At 32.1% G+C, this 19275-nt stretch overlaps 1 protein-coding gene across 6 annotated transcripts in view; it reads right to left on the reverse strand.

Annotated features, from left to right (window-relative positions):
* Positions 1-18155, reverse strand: part of LOC127702251 (uncharacterized) — an 80131-nt gene extending 61976 nt beyond the window's left edge. For 2 of the 6 annotated variants that reach the window (XM_052206368.1, XM_052206370.1), the window contains exons 1-2: positions 17929-18155; positions 16527-16734 (exon numbers count right to left, since the gene is read on the reverse strand). Coding sequence is in view for 2 of the 6 variants with exons in the window: in XM_052206373.1 (XP_052062333.1) it covers positions 11938-12039 (102 nt within the window). In the remaining 4 variants the exon portion in view is untranslated. Of the gene's footprint in view, positions 1-11937; positions 12154-12571; positions 12775-14696; positions 15470-16526; positions 16735-17928 lie in introns of those variants that run through there. The other 4 variants (XM_052206373.1, XM_052206374.1, XM_052206369.1 and 1 more) reach the window with 4 other exon arrangements.
* Positions 18156-19275: the final 1120 nt, after the last annotated feature.

Genomic DNA, 19275 nt, shown 5'->3' on the forward strand with positions numbered 1-19275 from the left:
TACTCCAGACGTTTGTTTCGTCTACAAAATATTCATCAGTGACGCACTACTTAAAAACGTTAAATACACCAAATAAAGTACGAAGTTGAAGAGCACTAAGGACCCAAAATTCCGAAAGGTTTGCCAAATACAGCTAAGGTTATCTATTCTGGGGTTAGAAAATTCTTAGTTTTCGAAAAATCCTTATTTTTTTAACAAGTTAATTTATAATAATGACCAAATCAATTATTATTCTTATCAACACAGAAGTGCTGACTACTGCGTTGGTGATAAACTCGGGGAGAAGACATCCGCCAGCAGACCCAGTTAATAAATTCATCATAGATACCAGGATTAAAATTTTGTTCGCCAGACGCACAACATTGTGTTTATGTTTTCTATGATTGTGAATACTGCATTTATTTCACTGAATTTGTAATTTTATTTTTCAAGATAATTCTTTAGAAAAAATAATTTCCATAATTTGTAAATTAAGATTCTTATTTGCATTTGAATAGTAATGGCTTAATTGTTTATTGTTCATAGTTTCATGAAACTAAGCTATTAAATTGGTTAATATTATTTCATAACATATTGCTCTTATTTGTAAAAGGAAGTTGTTTGAATTGTTATGACAACACATCTATCCCATCGAACTTGAGATAAAGGATACATTAGAGACAGTGAAGTCAGCCTCATATCTTGACGTACATCTAGAAATTGACAATGAGGGTCAGCTGAAAACAAAACTTTACGACAAAAGAGATGATTTTAGCTTCCAAATTGTGAACTTTCATTTCTATGTAGCAACATTCCAGCAGCGACTGCATACGGAGTATATATCTCCCAGTTGATACGATATCCCATAGCTTGTATTTCCTATCATGATTTCCTTGATAGAGGGTTGCTGCTCACAAGGAAGCTATTAAACCAAGAATTCAAAGTGGTGAAGTTGAAACCATCCATTCGTAAGTTTTACGGACGCCATCACGAGTTGGTTGACCGTTATAGAATATCCGTTTCACAGATGATAGCGGATATGTTCCTAATGTCGAAACTACAATCCCGTTCCTTTTTCCCGAATGTGACCTACCGAATTAGACTTATTACCGGGTTTGTACTAACATGAGCAACACGACGGGTGCCATATGCGAAGGAGGATATGCTTACCTTTCCTGTGCATCTAAAATCACATCCAGTGTTTGGTTGGGTTCGTGTTGCTCAGTCTTAAATTTTCTATGTTGTGATTTGTGTACTATTGTTTGTCTGTTGGTCTTTTTCTTTTTAGCCATGGCGTTGTCAGTTTATCGAATTGTGAGTTTGAATGTCCCTCTGGTATCTTTCGCCTCTCTTTTTGAAAGTAAGACACAGATTTATTTATACTTGATTTAGTACTTCTGTATTGAACATGCATATAGACATTCCATGATGACACATTTTCTAAATTGTCGCCTTGTTTTCTGGTGGTAGGATTGCTTTGTTGTTTTATTACTTTTAAACAATTTATATGTATCTTTTTCAAAATGATACAATTTGAATTGAGATATAATATATTTGATTCGTTTCAAAAAACTGTAGACTATAAATAGTTTTCAAATATACTTTGAAATAATATAAATAAATATCCTGTTGTTCAGTGGTTGTCGTTTGTTTGTGTAGTTCATAAGTGTTTCTCGTTTTTTATATACATTAGACCGTTGGTTGTTCTGTTTGAATTGTTTTACACAACTTATGTTGGGGCCCTTTATACCTTGCTGTTCGGTGTGCGCCAAGGCTCTGTGTTGAAGGCCGTACTTGACCTATAATTGTTTACTTTTTATACATTGTGATTTGGATGGAGAGTTGTCTCATTGGCACGGAAACCACATCTTCTTATTTATATTTGTAAATATAACTAATGATTAGTAATATTGTTTGTTCATTATCTATGGAGGCGAAATGGGACCCTTAAATTTTCTCGTGCCCATCTTGAGCTTTAGTTTTGTTGCTGCCTTTGATTTTTCACAAATACGCAAGCTTTCTGTAAAAGAGGGACGAAAGATACCAGAGGGACAGTCAAACTCATAATTACACAAACAATTTAGCTAGCGGCAAATAAACATTCTCGGCCTAATTTTAGACTTTGTTTTCCTCAAACTAAATGTTATTACTATTTTTCAATTCATCGGATGAGTAAGAAAGAAAACTAAAATCCATTTGAAATACATATAGTCTACATTAACTTACATATTTTTATAATAAACGTTAAATGTTTTGACTGTTTATATTATTTTAATTCATATATTAAAATCGCTGGGTTGATAATCTATGGAAAACTGTGATGAAACATTGATACCTATAACAACAATTAGAGTTACCAATCAAATAGATTTGTATGCACTAAGTAAATGAATAGCACTACTTAAGGTGATGAGGAAAAATGTTACTGATGTTACTAGTTCGGTGAAAACATTGTATGTCTTTTTATAATAAAGTTCTTTAACCCCATAACACATCTACTTGTAGTACAGAACAATGCCATAATAGCAGAATATCAAAAAAGAGAAATAGAGTTTCCTGATAAAATAAAAAGTCTTCAAATGAATAATTTTACATTGAAATTTAAACCTAAAAAATATTTCGTAGCTTAACTTAACTGCACTCGATAGCTCTCTACTCCATTTTTAATCATACTATAAATTTATCAAAAATCACAAAAATGTCTTTTTTCATAATAGAAATTTACAAACTAAAAGTAAAATCATATGCATTTTTATAATGTTTTAAGCCTTAATTAAACCTTCATAGCCCCTTCACTAAGTTAATTGATTATATTTCTAGACATACTGTCATTTAAAGATTTACAGGCTTAAAGATGTAATAATGAAAAATAAATTATATAATGAAAAGATTCCCAAGAAAATAACCCACACCGTGTAGGTCAGTAGAAAATAACTAAAAATGATATCCGAGTCAACAACCTAAATTTTAATATTACAACGACTGCAACTGGAATGTAGTCTTAGGACTTCTAACTGATGCAATAAGTATATGGTTGGATAAAACATAAACTATTTCTTTTCGTACCACAATGTTGTTAAAGCATAACCATGCAACAAACTGTTTACTGAATCAACTGCATTAGACTTAACTCATTAGATCAATACGTCGGACATAAAAACCATGTGTATTCATGAAAGCTTGTACATAATCCAAGCTAGCCCGATAAACAGATTATGTTTTCCTTACAATGTTGTCATTACTTGATATTAACCAATATTTTTGCGAACGAATTTAGTGTACAAAACATCGTAAGCAATCAGAGCCATTAGAAGAGTGTTCACCATTGACAATCCCAATATTTTGGAGAATACAGGACCACGAGTGTGCATGTAAAGACTAGCAATCATATTTTTTTTATTTAATTATGTAATACAATTATTTAAATAAAAAAATTATGTTACATATGTCGATATAGATAATTTTGAAAAAACTTGCAACATTATCATACATACTCGGGATATCCCGTTTTGTACAGTATAAATAAGAAGAAGTGGTAACAGTGCCAATGAGATAACTCTCCATCCAAGTCACAATGTATAAAAAGTTAACAATTATAGGTCAAAGTACGGCCTACAACACGGAGCCTTGGCTCACACAGAACAGCAAGCTAGCATACTAAAACCTCGAAACCAAATCTCTGTGTCTGTAACAGAATTTGAAAATGTTTTCAGTAACTTGGAAGTTTCCAACTTGATAATCTTCCTAGTTCCTAGTTGTCCAAAAAATACGTTCAGTTCAAGTCCAAAAACCAAGGCACATCGAATACTAAATAGAATATGTGTCTTTGTTACCTTAAGGTTTTTAGATACTTGCGATGACAAAAACTGTGCATTTTAAAAAACAATCTAAAATTTATTAACCAAACGTTCTAACTTATAATGTGTCACAATCTGGTTAAACTAATGCTTTTCAAGATATCCGGTCATACATGTACTCAACTCCGCACGCTTAATTTCGTTTTTTTTTGCTCATGCCCTATTTCGTGCGTTCATGGACTATGACGACTTTGTTCAATTATCTAAATTGCAAAGATATAAATTAAATATTTACCATATATTGAGAACTGCACATATTCTTTTTTATAATTATGTATATATATGGCCAGCAAATAAGAATGCTGTTAATTTGATATTTTAATTGGCTAAACACTGGACGATATTCAAAGTTACTCGATCTAGACAATGCAATCTAGTAAAGGATGAAGGATACTCCCTGCAACGTTATTAATAAACGTATATTAAAAAGAGAATTCAAATGTGGACCATCCATAGGGTTATGCAAGACCATTACAAGTCATCTCGAAATACTAACAAGATTACACTTAGTCTATCATGTCCACAGATAAACAGACATTAATGAAAACTAAAGTTTTAGGAATATATGCTCCCATAAAGCCAGGTTCTCTGAAAGGGTACGCATATATTGTTCCGCATACAAAGTCAGACCACTTGGTTGAAAATCAGTTAACATCAAAGTGTCCAATAGGTAATGGAGTCTTATAGGATTTAAACATTAGTACTTATACATGTAGCAAGAAGGCATTTCTAATTTAAAAAATGTGAACCAAATTGATTTTTGTATTGCACACTGCTTCCTTGTAGAGCAACTTATGAATATATATATGCCACTTTTAAAATAAATTGTATTGTAAGCATCATTTTCAATACCCTACACGGAATAAGTGTTCATGAAATAGTTCAAGAACTTTTTAAAAATCCTTGTCTTAGAGTCCGTCTAAGTATTTTCCCACTAGGTGTCTTTGGAATAGCTTCTGTAAATTGAATTCCTCCTCTTAGCAACTTAAATTCAGCGACATGATCTGAAAAGGAAACAGCTTTATAACAGTAATGTAAATATGTCTCTAAATTTATTGAAATGATCTAACAAAGATGTAGTCAATTGGTTTAAAAGTTCAACTATAGTTTCAGAACGTGCATGTGTTTTGCAATACCCGGAACCTTAGTCATTAATGACTGCTATGATAAGCATTTTGAATAAATTAACTAATAATCTAGCCCATCAGTGCTTAGGTTCAAAGATTTATAAAAACATCATTTATAATTATATGTTAAAAGATTTCCGAATGAACTGTTTCTTTTGAAGTCAGATTCTACGGTTATTCGTTTGGACCTGTTTATCTTATTTCTATACTACAATTGTTAAATAAAGAACATGTAAGTTGTCCTGGTGCCTAGTACCGATATGATGAGCCAAGCCTTTCCAACTGATGTTTACCGTTCGTTCTTATGTTGTGCTGTTACACCATTGTTCCAAATTAGCGGAGGAAGTTTGACACCGCCAATTCTTTACGTAAACATAAGAAGATGTGGTATATTTGCCAATGAGTGTGCCTGTTTCAAAAAATCCATGAAACACTATTAAAGTCAAATTGTATTTCAAACATTGACTATTAAAGGTGAACTTTGTTGTTATTTTACCCCAAATCCCTCGCTTAAGAAATTTATACCCTTCCAAAAAAATCTGGGTACGGGCCTGTTGAAATTCATTGGATGATTTCTGTCTATCATTATTATTTTTGTTTATTGCCTTATTTTAAATTTGGCCTTTGGATTTTGTTTTTCGAATTTTTTCACATTTTTTTTTTGTATGATGACAGGAAGTTGTTTACATACGGGTCCTTTGGTAGATAGTTATCTCATTGGTTATCATTCAACATTTCCATTTTGCAAATGTAGATATAACAAACTTGTTTTGATAAACAATAACATTGTGTTTCATTTTAAACAGTTTCTATCTATGAGTTGTTTTGAAATATTAATATACCTTTCATAATTTTTTGTATTTGGTGTTCTTCCACAAGACAATTTGGTTTTCGCACAACATATGCTCTCGGTACTTCTCCAAATCTTTCGTCTGGAATACCTATTACAGCTGCATCTTGTATTTCGGGGTGCTTTAATAAAACGTCTTCGAGTTCAGCAGGAGTAATCTATCATTAAAGAATTATTTTTTTCTGTATTATTACTTACTTTATTCAGGAATAATCTATCATTAAAGAATTATTTTTTTCTGTATTATTACTTACTTTATTCTCTAGAAAATCTCGCTGTTGTTTACTTTTATTCATATCATTAAAATCTTCATAGCCAACAACATTTATTTTTTTATAAAATTCTCTGGACAGGTTTTTCGAGAAATGGTTACTAAAGGTAAAAACAATTTGCCGCATTTCACTTATATTCTATACATTAATGAATAAATAATTGATTGTAATTTCTTTAAATATTTCAACATAATTTACATCTATGTTTCAGTAGAATCCGCTCTTTTGATTGGCAGAAAGTAATCACAAAGCATTCCAATATCAAATTGTATTTCTCAATAAAATTCCACATTCATTACAGCACGCGCATCTCATGAAAATGTCACAACAATAGGAAAACATACGAAATTTCAATTTATCTCATAACTGCATACATAGTTGTAGCATAAAAATGTAATTGTAAGAATTGAATGCTTCTTTTTGCAATTTTAAAGGGCTGTAAAAGCGTTAACCGTAGCACATTTTTTATGAAGCGCGAAATTACATCCCAATCAAATTACAAAACGAGTCATTCAATTCTTGAATTAATGCTACATGCATCATTTATTCTATATTTATGAAGATGAATTTCATCGATTTTTAAATGTACACAAAATTTCATAAAAATCTGAAGTACCGCCCAAGTATGTATACTTCGTTCCATTTTACGTAAAGCTATCTATAAAATAATGAATGCTTTGAACAAAATAGCAAAGTTGTATACTATAATATTAAACATATATACATATGGTCGAAGGAGATGTGTTATAGTGAAAGACCAGCAATAATAACAGTCCTTCATTACCTTATCTTATAAAACTCAAAAATTATAACTTATGGTCGTCTTGATTAATACTATAACAGGTCAAAATTTGAAAATAAGTATGTCGTTCAGAAATTGTTTTTGTGACAGTTCGACAGCATAACGATGTAATGTCCTACACAGGGTCAAATACAGTAAAAAAAATTATTGAGTAGTGTTGATTATATTAAATGTCGTCCCAATTATGCCCCAGCAAATTATTTTTTTGAGCATTTATACTGAAGACATTATAAATGCGTGGAACTTTTTTCGCCTTGAAAGCGGGGAGGTCGTTGGTCCAATCCCTGACCGGGTCACACCACTAACCAGGCGGAATTTATGAGAGAGAGCAAACACTGGTCTCTTCGAACTAAAATAACTGTTGCCATCTGAACTGTTACCGTATGTTTCCGCACGTTATAATCCGGCTGAACGTGTCGGGTCTAGGACAAAGAAAGTCTCATATTCATATCACATCGACATGTTGCATGTAATATTGACCACTGGACGTTAATCATCAACCCATTCATCTATACTATGGCGAGTCTTATGTTGACAAAACACGTCTGTCGTACTTTTAACATTAAAGGCTTATTGTTCGTTGTCTGCAGCTGTGAAATAGCATTTAGCATTTAATAAGAAAAGTGAATAACTATCAAAATCTAATGAATTTTAACCGAATAATTTGATATTGCTTAGACCACATCAGTAAATATCAGTAAAGGGACTGACTTGTGGTAAACATAATAGTCTGCTTTCTTTGGTCGTATTTGACAAACGTTATTCCATTGCATACTTTTAACCTACTTTTACAGTTTGTGAATTCTTTTTTCAAGATTTATACAAATTTTATTCAAAAGCGTACCTGATTTTATTGTACGTTAATTGCAGATATGTCTATTTCATATATACCTATAAAGACAATAGTAGTATACCGCTGTTCAATAGTCAAAAATCGATTTAACTGAAACAAATCCGGGTCACAAACCAAAACTCAGGGAAACACATCAACTATAAGAGGAAACAAAACGGAATAACAGAAACACTGAACTGCTACCTATAACTAATATCGGGCATATGTAAGTGTTTGTGTTCTGTTTCTTCTGTCAACATCATCCGTTTGACATTTAGATGCTGTAACTAGTGTTTCTGTTGGTGAGCATCGGATGATTATTTTTTGTTACCATAAATCACAGATTCCAGGAATTATCTTAGAATTTGCATATATAAAACTATGTCCGTTACCTGTAAAGCCTTGTATTTGATCAGATCTTTTACTCTATCTGTTATAACCACGTTACCATCTTCTCTTATATAACCAATGTCCCCTAACATAACAAATTGAACACGTATACGTATATTAAAAAAACCATCAGGCAATAAATACATAATAAAATGATTGTTCGCTTGTATTACCTTATAACAACCTTAACATTTGTTGATGCCGCTGACGTTGACGCCGGAAACAGCTCGCCTTAGTCTCGCTTCAACAAAAAATAAAGATGGGATGACACGATATTTTCAAACTGATAAGTGTTTGGTAATAAGGTTGAGAATTAAAAAATTAAGTGAACACAATAATTAAATTTTGTGTGTCAATGCTATATTTCACTTTACCTTTTTGAGAGTGTGATTAATTTAGCTTCGGTTTTTATTGTTAAAAAGTTATGATATAGAATTATGTTTATGTTTATTATAAATTGACAAAGCGCTCATACCTTACTCATTTTTGAAATTCTGGTTCTTTATTACTTATATTATGTTTGACCTGGTATACTCTATATTATTTAGGTGCAACCTTCTAACTATGATCGTACATGCTGAATTATTGTTAAAAACTATAGTAGTCGACTACAAATACATACAACACAGCATACACAAAGGACTGTCAAGCTTGAAAGTGTCTCCTATTGATCTTTACTTGCTTATCGGACTAATGTTAACGGTTTATTTATTATAACTGTTACATGCAAACGACATAGTTTAGATAACAAGGAATTTGGAGCCTGTTGATTTACGATCCAAAGACATTGTGTATGTGCCGAATTACATTATACCATACTCACCTGTGTGTATCCAACCTTCTTTGACAGTCTCATTTGTAGCGTCAGTGTTGTGTAGGTATCCTTTCATTAACTGTGGTCCCTTCGTGCATATCTCACCTGATTCTCCAACATTTTTCATAAAGTTGTTGGTTCCTGGGTGGACTATCTAAGACAATACCGAAATAAGTTAAAAGTCTATTACTGAATTTTCTATTTTATTTTTAGTGTATAAATAATTGGTAGAAAATATTGTTTTTTCTTAAATACCACAAATTGGGATATTTCCATCATAATAATGACTACTGAAGAACTGTTGAATTAAGTTTGCATATACATATACCTCATCTTACAATTATGTTTGGCAATAAAAAGGAGGATGCATGATAAAATTCATTATTTGCCGCCTGAAAATGAAATTAATAGTAAACTTATCTAAGTCTTTCAAAATTCAGGTTAATTTGTTGATAAATGAACAGGACACTTTAGTGCAAAAAGGTCATTTGTAATGTGACTCTGACGTCATAAATATGTCGAAATTTACATATATATGAGAAAATGACATTTTCAAGCATATTTTTTTTCTGTATGAGCAACAGCCATATCCAAATTGATATTTTAAACACATTAACATATTTGCAAAATACTTTTTTTTATAACATACCTTTTTGGGTGAAGCTGTTGCTCATATCTAATTTGTAATGACAAAATCTATAATCTACTTGCTTTGAAAACTTGATTAAGAGCATATGGGATTTATGAAATCGATAGCGGAACAGGGGATAAACAGACAATTCCTCATCTCAAAGTTGACCTCTCTCTTTCTCACTCACGTCTGGCTATATGGTTTCAGTCTAAAAATGTTGATTCCAGGTAAAATGTTCAAAACGATATCGTGAAAAAATTCGGCAAACTGTATCACATTGAAGGGTAAGAGCAATGCTAAGATATTTTCTGGTTAAACAAAAGTGTTCTTGTCTCTCGTCGTTTCTTTCTCGTACACTGAAACAAGAAGTCACCTCGCAAAAATGGAATATTTTATGTTCATTTATATCTGTTTAAAAAAAAAAGGAAACCGATAAGAAACAATTTACCTCGGAAAAAGGAATACAACTTCTGTAAAACAAACTAAATAGAATAATAAACAAAGATGTGGTTAGATTACCAATGATAAAACTATACAACTAAGACAAGTATGGCTACAATTGCTTACATCAACCTCATTTGAACTTGTTGGATAGTCGTCTCATTGGTAATCATAACACATCTCCTTATTTTTATAATGTACACAACTACTAGAACTCGTCGACTTAAGACCGTCAACAATGAGCAAACCATATATAATAAATATATAATTAATATATGTATGCACTATTGTATTAGAACCCCTGGTCAGTTTTGTATACAAAACATATAAAGAGAAAAGTAAGAATGTCATTGTTCAAACCAATATCAACTCAATTCTGTTTTACTTAATTACTAAAAGTATTTATAATTAAAATAAATAACGTTACCTTGCATAAAGTATTTGGAACTGGTTTTCGTACTGTGCCAATGTTTGCTGGAATAGCATCACAAATGCCAGCTGGACCAAATTATGTCATGCCTTAACCTAAAATAATCATCATCATCGTCATCATCGTCGTCATCTTCATCATCATCATCGTCATCGTCGTCATCGTCATCAATCATCATCATCATCATCATCATCATCATCATCATCATCATCATCATCATCATCATCATCATCATCATCATCATCATCATCATCATCATCATCATCATCATCATCATCATCATCCTCCGCATCATTATTGTCGTCGTCATCATCATCCTAATCGTCGTCATCATCATCAACATCGTCGTCGTCATCATCGTCATCGTCGTCAATATCGTCATCGTCATCATGGTCATCATCATCGTCGTTGTTGTCATCGTCATCAATATCACCGTTTCATCGTTGTCGTCGTCGTGGTCGTCATTTTTATCATTATTGTCATTGTCATCAATATCACCGTTTCATCGTTGTCATTGTCATCATCATCGTTGTCGTCGTCGTGGTCGTCATTGTCATCATAGTTGTCTTCGTCATTTAAGGTTTCACTCTGATTAAGTATTTTTTACTACGGAAAAAAGTTTTCCTTGGAATGTTGAGTTTGATTGACATCTGATGTTAAACGCGATTGTAACATAAGATTAGGACTCATACTACATTGTAATTCTGGTAAAACATCCTGTTTATTTCATTCTTTAAACAATGTTTCTTGTTTTCTAAAACAATCTGACCATTAAGAACAGACAAACAGGTACTGTTTTAGTCTATATTGGACAAACATTCTCAAAGAGATATTGGGAAATAATATAATACAAAATATTTAAACAAATAATTTCTTTACATGTTCTTAAATTTGATTACCTTGACATAAATTTATATTTAACCTTGATATAAACTCTTCATGAACAGTTTCTCCAAGGGGTGCAGCACCACATAGGGCTCTTTGAACTCCAGATAAGTTGAAATCATTCACCATTGAATGTTTAACCATAAAAACCGCCATTGGTGGTACCAAATGGAGAAATGATATCTAAACAAACACAAAAAGCGACGTATAAATACTAGTAATAGGATAAGAAATCACTTAATGTTCGTGATTTGCCTTGTTATTTGATAAGCATGTAGATGTCTCCTGGATATGTATGTCGATCAAGGTTTTTGTTGAACTGTTTCTTTCATCTCACATCTTCTTTCTTCCATATGGACAATTGAAAGTTAGCAACTTAGAAACTCAATTGCCTAAAGGTAATCTAAGTGGTCTTTCAAAAAGATTTTGGTTTAAATTGTTAATTACCAATTGTATGTAGTCAAATTATAAATGGTCAACACGTTTAAAACAAACCGGCGATGTTAAAACTGATATACATGTATCTTTGGTGAACACGTTCTATGTGAAATAGTTTTTCAGGTATTTGGAAATTTGTATGTTTAAAGTGTATCTTAACATGTTAAAATAATAATATATCTGCTATACCTTTTCATTTTGAATTGCTTCTAGAAATAATCCTGGATCAAATCTAGGAATTGTCACCAATTTATTACCACCAGCAAAAGCATAGTATGTTATGACAGACATGCCGGTTGCATGGAAGAATGGGAGAACTGCGATGAAGCTATCGTCTGGAGTCGTTGTCAGTGTATAACTGCTATAATAATGTGAAAGTGTCGTTAAATCGCCTTAGTACAGAATCTACAACATTAAAAATATAATATATAACAAGTCTAAAAGGGTACAACATCACCAAAAAATAATTAAATCATGAACAAATTTCAGATATTTCGGATAACTAATATCCTTCATCAGTAAGATGTAAAATGAATCTTATCTTGACATGTGGTAGTCAAACTAAAATAAAAATCTTGAATGCATTCAAATTCATATATTGGAAATTAGTTATGCATTTTGTCTTCGCGATCATAACTCTCACCGGAAATATGAGAGCAACAACTGTATGCTACATATTTTAACCTTGACGCATGTACCTTTTTTGGTATAGAAAGTATACATTGAATATATAGTAAGGCGTTAGAAAGTAAGGACCCGTGAATCGATGTATGAAAACAATCTCGTGTTAATACATCAACAGAAGAATTAAACTTATATAAACCTTAATTGTTGAAGGTTTGCAACCATACACCGATAATTCAACATAACCGCCTTGGGAAATCATGTAGTGCCATTGGAAAATGGCAGGACAACGATGTCGTTTTCACAATCAACTTGTTGATCTTCTGGGAAAGCACTGCCATCATCTTCCATTAACGTTTTTATAGATTTATTACCTGACACGTCACCCAGAGTGATGATATCCTGTATTAGAAAACACTGCATTTTTTCCATATTCATTATAATTACGTGTAGTTTCCTTCCCCCTGAATATCAAATGCATTATGAGATAAGACTCTTGTCATGTTTACTTGTAGTAACGTTAACCTATTGACTGATCAAAATCATTTGAGCAAAACTGGAGATATCGTTTGATGTTTTAGTGTCAGTCGATTGCTGTCTTATGGATGTATACCATCCATCATCTGCTTTTATATATATTTATATACTATTTGTCCATGGAAGATGCATGTATGTCGTCTGCGGCTAAATATAATTTTATGCCTATTTCAATAGAGAAAATGTGTTATAATCAGAGATATGTTCCCTCTGAACCACATTTGAACAATTCATTGGATATGTTAAAACCCAGTTAAAGTTTGATCTTAGTGGTTATGCAGCCATCTAAGAGATGCTAACCCAAGTTGAAGTACATTGGAACTCTCTATTTTGCCATTTTGATTGTATGACAGATTGATATTGATGAATAACACCAGCGGATTAACAAATATGCGACATAAAACGATAGATAATGATCTAGCAACCAAATATTTTCTTAGAGAATATGTTTGAATTACTTCAAGTTGTTTCCTTTTATATGCAACACTTAAAAATAAATTAACGAGTGAAATGTTTTTTTTAAATAAAGGCAACATTAGTATACCGCTGTTCAATAGTCATAAATCGATTAAGCGAAAACAAATCCGGGTATAAACTAAAACCAAGGGAAAAACATCAACCGTAAGAGGAAAACAACGGAACAAATTAAACACTAAATTGCAACAAAAACAAACGCCAACATACATAGAAACGGACTATTTGATAACAACTGTCATATTCCTGACTTGGTACAGGACATTTAAAGGAAACAATAGTGGGTTGAACTTGGTTTTATGGCTAGCCAAACCTCCCTATTATAGGGCAATGTTAAAAATACCGCTAAAATGACAACATTACATGACAGAAAAACAGTAAAAAATAAACGCAAGAACTCCCAGGACAGAGAAATACATAGATAAATAATAAAATAGTACATTACAACATGTAAACCACAGAATAACAACGGACAACTCCCATGAATTTACGACAGTACACCAGTACACCACAAACGAAGTATAAACTGTGCGTCACACGAATGTATCGACGCTACAAAAAGTGACGTATTTTTGGTGACGTTTGTATTATCACAGGTAAATTTCTAAAAATAGAGTAGATTTGTGTTATTGTAGACACGTATAAAATTGGGATTGAGTGTTATTTTATGTTTTTTCTAACTATGACAAGAATATTAAAATGGAATTGTGTTTGTAATGGTCTGATTATTTGTATTTTCTAAACATGTCGGTTTTTCTTATTATTCAAAACTGTGTATAAACAAAAAAAAATCCTGTGCATATAGTAGCTTTAAACTTAAAATCATAATAATGAAATAGCTGATTTATTATCTTATCTTTTACAAACATAAAATAAAATAAATGTAATATAAGGCAAGATGATGTAAGACCAAACAGTAAACACACTTGAAAACAAACAACATAAAACAAAAACACAGTAGACGAACCACGAGTAACTCGACTATACTGACAAATAAGACATATGTGAAATGTACCGAAAGTACAGAATTTATACCACAAACGATTAGACATAGCACAATATCCAACCAGACTTACAAAAGAAACATAAAAATTGGAATTGATTTTCTGTTGAAAAGACAAAGATAAGACAGGACAGGGGAAAATACGAATGATTTCACTTTTGAACGGACACAGCAGTCACTATACACCCTCGCCTATAATGATATTTTCGAATAAAGAAAAACAACACCATAAACACACCCACACATCTATACATAAAAGAGATATATAAGATATATAAAACAGAAAAACAATGTTTTTAACTTGCCATACCTTGATATTGGTTTGTATTTTAAAGTTGGATATTAATGCCTCCGTCACTACAGGTAAAAGTGTTGGTGTCGTCACGACGCATGTGGCTTCTGTTAAATCTAAATTTCTGGCAAGATCCTCTTCAATAAGTGGTAAACAAATGAATTATTTGCGTAAATCATTAAAACATTTTATCTAACTTATCGACTGATTCAAACCTAGAAAACATTCAAAAACTACAACAAGGAAATTGTGTTTATTTTTTTTTTCAATAAAGGCCTTCAACAATGAGACAAAGCCATACCGCATAGTCAGGTTGATAGACTTGTGTATGCGATATTTCAGGCCTTTGATAAAAAATTCACAGTAGATTACTGTATGATTTTCTATAAATACGTACATGTATGAGGTGCAATCTGCGATAATTTACCTTCTCATGTCAAAAAAGAATTCCTAAAATGAAGACATATCTAATTGTCTTAAACGCTGAAAGAAAAGTTTTTCACATGAAAAATATGCATATGGATTGTCAAGTTATAATGTCCCTTCTTTATATCCATATAAGGTCATCTTATCAAAATGTATCATGCCTTTTTTATACTCTTAAAGATGATCTTATCATCTTAGAAGCAATATACCAACTTCACCTGCGTATGGGATATACATTTCCCAACTCCTTCGGTATTCAAGAGCTTGCAGCTGCTACTCAGACTTTGTAAAACGTCACCAGGGTCTGAGCAGAAAGTTGATCAACCAAGTGTATGTCAAAGAACGTCTCGACCTTTTCTAAAAAAGTTCATCGGAAGATACCAAGACCTTGTTGATAAATATTCCATATCAACTTCACAAATAATACAGGATGGATAGTATATAGTATAGATTCAAGGTACTGACGTTGTTTATCATCTTAATAACGTGTTATAGTATTCTTTTATTTGTCTTTGTAATTTATTACTTTTAATGTTTAGCCTATTTTTGGTAGTATCCATTTGACGTGGTTTGGTACTTGTACATCCCGTCATTGTGTTGTTGTGCTATGGTAAATGTTTGTATTCTCTTGTCTTTCGTTTTTGCTAATGTGCTTTGTCTTTATACCTTTTTGTTTGTCTTTGTTGACATATTTGCTTGTTTTTGTAGTGATTCATTTGACGTGGCTCGGTATTTGTACATCCCGTCGTTGTGTTGTTGTGCTATGGTAAATGTTTGTATTCTTGTCTTTCGTTTTTGCTAATGTGCTTTGTCTATATGCCTTTCTGTTTGTCTTTGTTGACATATTTGCTTGTTTTTGTAGTGATTCATTTGACGTGGCTCGGTACTTGTACATCCCGTCGTTGTGTTGTTGTGCTATGGTAAATGTTTGTATTCTTGTCTTTCGTTTTTGCTATTGTGCTTTGTCTATATGCCTTTTTTGTTTGTCTTTGTTGACATATTTGTTTGTTTTTGTAGTGATTAAGATTATAACACAATGTTGACTACTGGACCCCTATTTTTGACATTTTTACCTATTATGTCTGTTTGTTTTGTTCCCACATCATTGTCAATATAATGGAATTTTATGCGACTGTTATACAAGTGAGAGGTTTAGCTAGCTATAAAACCAGGTTTAATACACCATTTTCTATATAAGAAAATGCCTGTACCAAGTCAGGAATATGACAATTGTTATCCATTCGTTTAATGCGTTTGAGCTTTTGATTTTGGCATTTGCTGAGGGACTTTCAGTTTAGAATTTTCCTCGGAGTTCGGTATTTTTGTTATTTTACTTTTTTATCAAAATGTTTCGAACTTAACATTTACTTTTTTCAATGGTTTAATTGCCAAACGTTAATTGACATTTCTACTGTAACCTACCAGCTGTGAAAGAGGAATTCGATGCTGTAATGGTGATTCCAGCAGCAGGCAGGGCAAGCAGTAATATAGCATATTCTGGACTGTTTGTAGCATGTATTGCAACAATATCTCCTTTTTTGTAACCAAGCTTTCTTAGAGCACTAGCAATCCTAACAGCATACTCTTTAACATGGCTATATGTAAAAGATCTCCCACTCTCAAAATCTACCTACAATTTCACTATATATTTAATTATTGATTTTAAATACAATTATTCTTTAACTTTTTATTTGTTGATAATGAAATGGACAAGTATAGTGGCTTTACTAAATGATTGTTGATCTCAGGTAGCTTCCTCTCAAATTATTTGACGCCTTGGCAATTTTTAGAAATAAGAGTCATAACCAGTCTCATATTATTTGTAAAAATGTTTCCTCTGTAATTTTTGTTATACCAGGAGCATTTTTTTTTTTTGAATTAAGAGTCATACCTCCCACCTCTCGCTCAAATGTTCTTGGTGCTATCCTTTTTAGTTATGACTTGTGTTAGATCAATAATAAATGACAAGTTTTTGCATAAGCATTTCTGTTACAAGGGTAATGTTAGCGGGGGCAATGACGTGGATTTAAGCAACAAAATATCACCTTATGGTCTTCAACAATGAGATAATGATCATTTTTTCCTGTTAAATTGAATAAGATTAATTTTATGGATCCACCAGTAGTGATCAAAATAGAAATACTGATTTAAAAGCTCGACACATCTTTATTTACACCAATAATCTCTATCTAAACTACATTATATAAGTTTGTTAAGGGGAAATACTTTAATCTGCTATGACTGCATTATAGACCTACTCATAACAACCTAAACATGCACTTAAAACATCGCTGAATTTATTTCCTGTTTGTAACGCAAACAAAATTTATAAGTTTTTAGTAACCAAATGCATTTGATAATGTTATCGATATTTAAATGTATTAATCCTCCTTTAATTCGATGTATTTCGGTCGACTTACAAAATGCAAACATTTTATTAAATCTCGTGAAATCCCTTCATTACATTATACACTTCATCAAAGATTTTGAAATACACTAACTATGCTTGCATGTATAGAATATGTTTGTCTGTAATATACAATGCATCATAAAACTGTATTTTTATTTGCAAAATTACCACCCTTTTTAGACAAAACAAAATTATTGAGGCAGAAAAGCAGTAATTGTACATCCTGTTTACTTTCAATTATATTAAAAATAGCAAACGACAAATAATTTCTGATAGCGTCTTTCGGAACATTTTATGCACCCTCAGTTTGTATGCATCTGTATTTTCACGTAGAACAAGATCTTTCCCCGCTTCTATACATTTGCTTTGATTTGACGTATTTTGTTCGTTATATTCTACCACTGATATACTTACTAGCGCTGTCCTATGTGAGTGTTCGTCTAGCTTTGAAAAGAGATATTCTGGTAGTGACTTTTTATCTGATGTCGAGGTCTGGATGTGGACTTCCAATAATTGTTTGTAGTCTCGTCGATATGCTTAGTTGTCGATGATAAATTGTTCCGTTTGCTGTTTTCCATGTTGATCTCACTAAACTTCTTATTAAACGAGACGCTATTACATAATAGTTGGTTATGCATGGAAGGTCATTCAACAGGTCAGGATATATTTGGATAGTAATTTCCTAAATAGAGGGTAAACATGGCCTTGAAAAAATGAACTACAATGTAGTGTGGGCTACTACGAGTTTACTACCACTTGAAAACACGTGGAATTAGTGGGAAAACTGTCAATTTATATACTAGTAGTGTCTGGGACTCTAGCTCATAATAAATATTTTTAATCAGACAATGTATTAAATGTAAAATACATGTATATAGCATAGTCTCCAATTTGCATGCTCAGATTATAAAAATATTGTTTACTGGCTACAGTTCGACTATCCTGTTCGCCTTGTAAAAGTAGTTTAAAAGGTTTTGTCCACTGATATGTATTGTAACTGTGCATTAATTTCACGTGAAACAGTGAAATTTTTAATGAAATGACCAATTTTTAGTATAAAAATCAATATACATATACCACCGCTTTCATAGTAAAGTAGAGGTATATAGTGATGGTGAAGGGTGTTGCTAAAAGGCGGAAACGGAAAACGGAAACAGAAAGTATCTACATCTTTTCTTTTTCGTTATTTATTTTCATAGGCATGTTGTATACAATATATCACATGTTTACAAGATAGAAAAACAGAGAGATAAACTTAAGAGAAAAGATTTGAACGCACAAAGTATTGAAATAAATGGAGGGAGATGATGAGCCTATGTTTAACATATTTAATAAGGGCATGCATATTGTTCGTTACTTAACTTGTTCGTTACTTAACTGCGTAAACCACTTGCAACTGTTTCATTAGTTCATTTATTTTATTTTTTACTTTTGCACTTAAGACCATGAACGTACGACATTCATGCGATTCACTATAGTCTGTTTGACTTTTCTGACCCACCCCCCACCCCACCCCCCAAAAAAAAATGAATAAAAAGAGATATGGGCTAAACGCCAATAAGACAGTAACCCAACAACACAAAACAAACCTACATATGGCCTAAAATGATGGACATTCGCCCGGATTTTAGATAGGGTGTGGAGTAATTCATTTCTTTTGGGAAATGCTTTCCATCGTTTTTTCTTTGTTTCTTTTGTAGTTGCGTAGAATTAGAACTAGTGATGTGGTGTATCTTGTTGTGTTGTTCTGCATTGTTGATT

The sequence above is a fragment of the Mytilus californianus genome, unplaced genomic scaffold, assembly GCF_021869535.1.
Source record: "Mytilus californianus isolate M0D057914Y unplaced genomic scaffold, xbMytCali1.0.p SCAF_5, whole genome shotgun sequence".
Lineage (NCBI taxonomy): Eukaryota > Metazoa > Mollusca > Bivalvia > Mytilida > Mytilidae > Mytilus > Mytilus californianus.